Source organism: Cebus imitator, unplaced genomic scaffold (genome assembly GCF_001604975.1).
Source record: "Cebus imitator isolate Cc_AM_T3 unplaced genomic scaffold, Cebus_imitator-1.0 Scaffold203, whole genome shotgun sequence".
NCBI lineage: Eukaryota > Metazoa > Chordata > Mammalia > Primates > Cebidae > Cebus > Cebus imitator.
In genome coordinates this window covers 3863168-3865533 of record NW_016107518.1, presented here as the reverse complement: position 1 = coordinate 3865533, position 2366 = coordinate 3863168, and the positions used below count along the sequence as shown (strand labels likewise).

Below are 2366 nucleotides of genomic sequence, written 5' to 3'. Positions count from 1 at the left end.
AAACATAACTTAAAAAACAAACCAAAAGTAATTAATTATATTAATGGGAAATAATTTATTAATATAATTGGAGTTTTAAAAGATATTTACCCTTGCTTTTTCATCAAAAAAAGTTCTGATTTTCTATCACAAATCCAATCAACATTGTTAGATGTATCATTTTTATCCTTCTTATCTTGATGATAGAAAATTTAAGTCTATGTACTGCCTGGAGTACAAAAGAAAATTATGCAAACACAGTTTTCCTTTTCTTCCCACTCTTTTTTCTTTCTTGCATGAGCTAGGTTCATGTCACCTCCAGAAGCAGAGTTAGGAATGCACAGATTTTTAGCATTCAGAGGGAAGAAGAAAATAAAGAGAAAGATGCTAACTTTTTCTTTGAGAGTATATTTTCTGCTGGCAAATACTATGTCTCTCAAGAAGAAAACTGTACTTAGGGGACCAAAGATATTTAGCATTTTTAAAAATGATTAAACTCTTTATAATACTTTTTGGAAAATGTCTTTTAGGAAGAAGAAAGGCGTATGGCATCTGTTTTAGCCAAAAAAGAGGAAGAGAAGAAACGGGAAAGTCATAAACAATCTTTGCTTAAGGTATTTTCTCTGATGTCTGCCTGGATATGTGTGCACATGTAGACATGCATACCCAGAAGGTAGTGAGGCAGTCTACTGGAAAAGTGGTTTCTAAGCTTTATAAGTTTCATTCAACAGAATGAAGATTAGTTTTAAAAGGAAGAGATGAAAAATAAATATAATTGTAATTATAACACTTTTATTTCATACCAGTGCATCATCTTGTGTATCCCATGGCCTGTTCACTTCATTTTGGAAAGTACTGTAATTGACTGTCATCTTTACATATATATATATATATATATATATATATATATATATAAATGAACTCTGCTACATGTTTTTTTAATGATAACTTTTTAAATTTAAACAGTTTCTGATATAGAAGTGATAAAGATTTTGTGGAACTAGGAATGGAAATTTGTTTTAAACTGGTTTAAAATTATTTAGCAGATATTAATTTCCTTAAAGTATTATCTTTTAAATATTTTATATTAATATCACAAAGTATAATAAATAAAGACAGCTTACAGTGTATAGTTCGTAATATGCATTGTACTATTTTCTAAAATTAAGGATATCACCTTGATTATCATTACTCATTCATGTTCTATATAGAAGCATTTCTTTTTAAAATTAAAATGGCACTCAGAGTTCAAAAAAATTACCAGCCAAGCAAGGTGGTATGTACCTGAAGTCTTAACTACTTGGGAGGCTAAGGCAGGAGGATTGCTTGAGCCCAGGAATTTGAGTATAGCCTCAGGAAAATATAGTGAGACAAAACAAAGTGTCACTAAATAAGACTGTTTAGTTACGAGGTTTATTTAGTATTTTTATTTTTAGTAAGAGGAAAACCACGGGGAATCAGGAGACCCAGGCTCTAGCCCTAGGTCAGATTTGGAATCGTGATACAACAGACCCTCAGCATTTGGTGAGGATTGCTCATGCAGCTCTACATATTGATCATTAAGAAAATGAGATGGATTGGGTTTAGGACAGGAAGAGTGTATAGACACTATCTTCTGCCTTGTTGCTTTTCTATCTTTTTATTTTCCTTGCAACCTGAGAAGCGAAGGGAAGTAAAACTTATGGCATACACTGTTGTGGTCTTCTCTGGACTATGAAAAAGAGACTCAACTGGCAGAAGTTGGAATTTGGCACCTTCTAAAATATTTGTCACTCTAGCACATACTTGGCCATTTATTGGCATCTAGCTATTAGAAACATAATTGTCACTGATATACCAAATGCCTCTGTGATCTTTAAACTTTTTTGGGGGTACCCCCTTCTGCCTTGCAGAATCTCTAACATTCTCTAACCCTTCTTTTGCTGCTGCTGCTTCTTCTTTTATTTTTTTTCTACACAGATGCTCAGAGCCCTTATGTGTCCTCCTGGCCAGCCATTAATTAATCCCCACCTGACCTTAAGATAGGCTATACTCCTGTCTTAAAATATGTCTTCCCTTTTCCAGGCCCCAGTAAAATTAATCATTCTCTTAGTCAACCCAGTATTGATCTGACTTTAATAAATTAAGGAAGCTTAACTTCAGCACGAATGTAGGAAAGTGTTTGCATTTTCAAAGACTATCCTGTTATAAATTTGTTAACATACTCAGTGGTCTAAAGATATTTTATGCCCTTTTTCTAAGCACTGCTATATCTACCTCATTCAGAATATTTCTTTTGCCTACCCCTGCCAGCCAGAAAACCAAACGCATGAAGCCAGCATGAGAACTATCATCTATTAACTGACTGCCATGGCTTCTTTCAAAGTGGCCTTGATACTGAGTTAAAA

At 33.5% G+C, this 2366-nt stretch overlaps 1 protein-coding gene across 8 annotated transcripts in view; it reads left to right on the top strand.

Annotated features, from left to right (window-relative positions):
- LRRC49 (leucine rich repeat containing 49) overlaps positions 1-2366 on the top strand; it is a 138671-nt gene that overhangs the window by 97478 nt on the left and 38827 nt on the right. For all 8 annotated transcript variants that reach the window (XM_037745566.1, XM_037745568.1, XM_017548145.2 and 5 more), the window contains one exon: positions 510-593. In XM_037745566.1, the coding sequence (XP_037601494.1) occupies positions 510-593 (84 nt within the window). The remainder of the gene's footprint in view (positions 1-509; positions 594-2366) is intronic.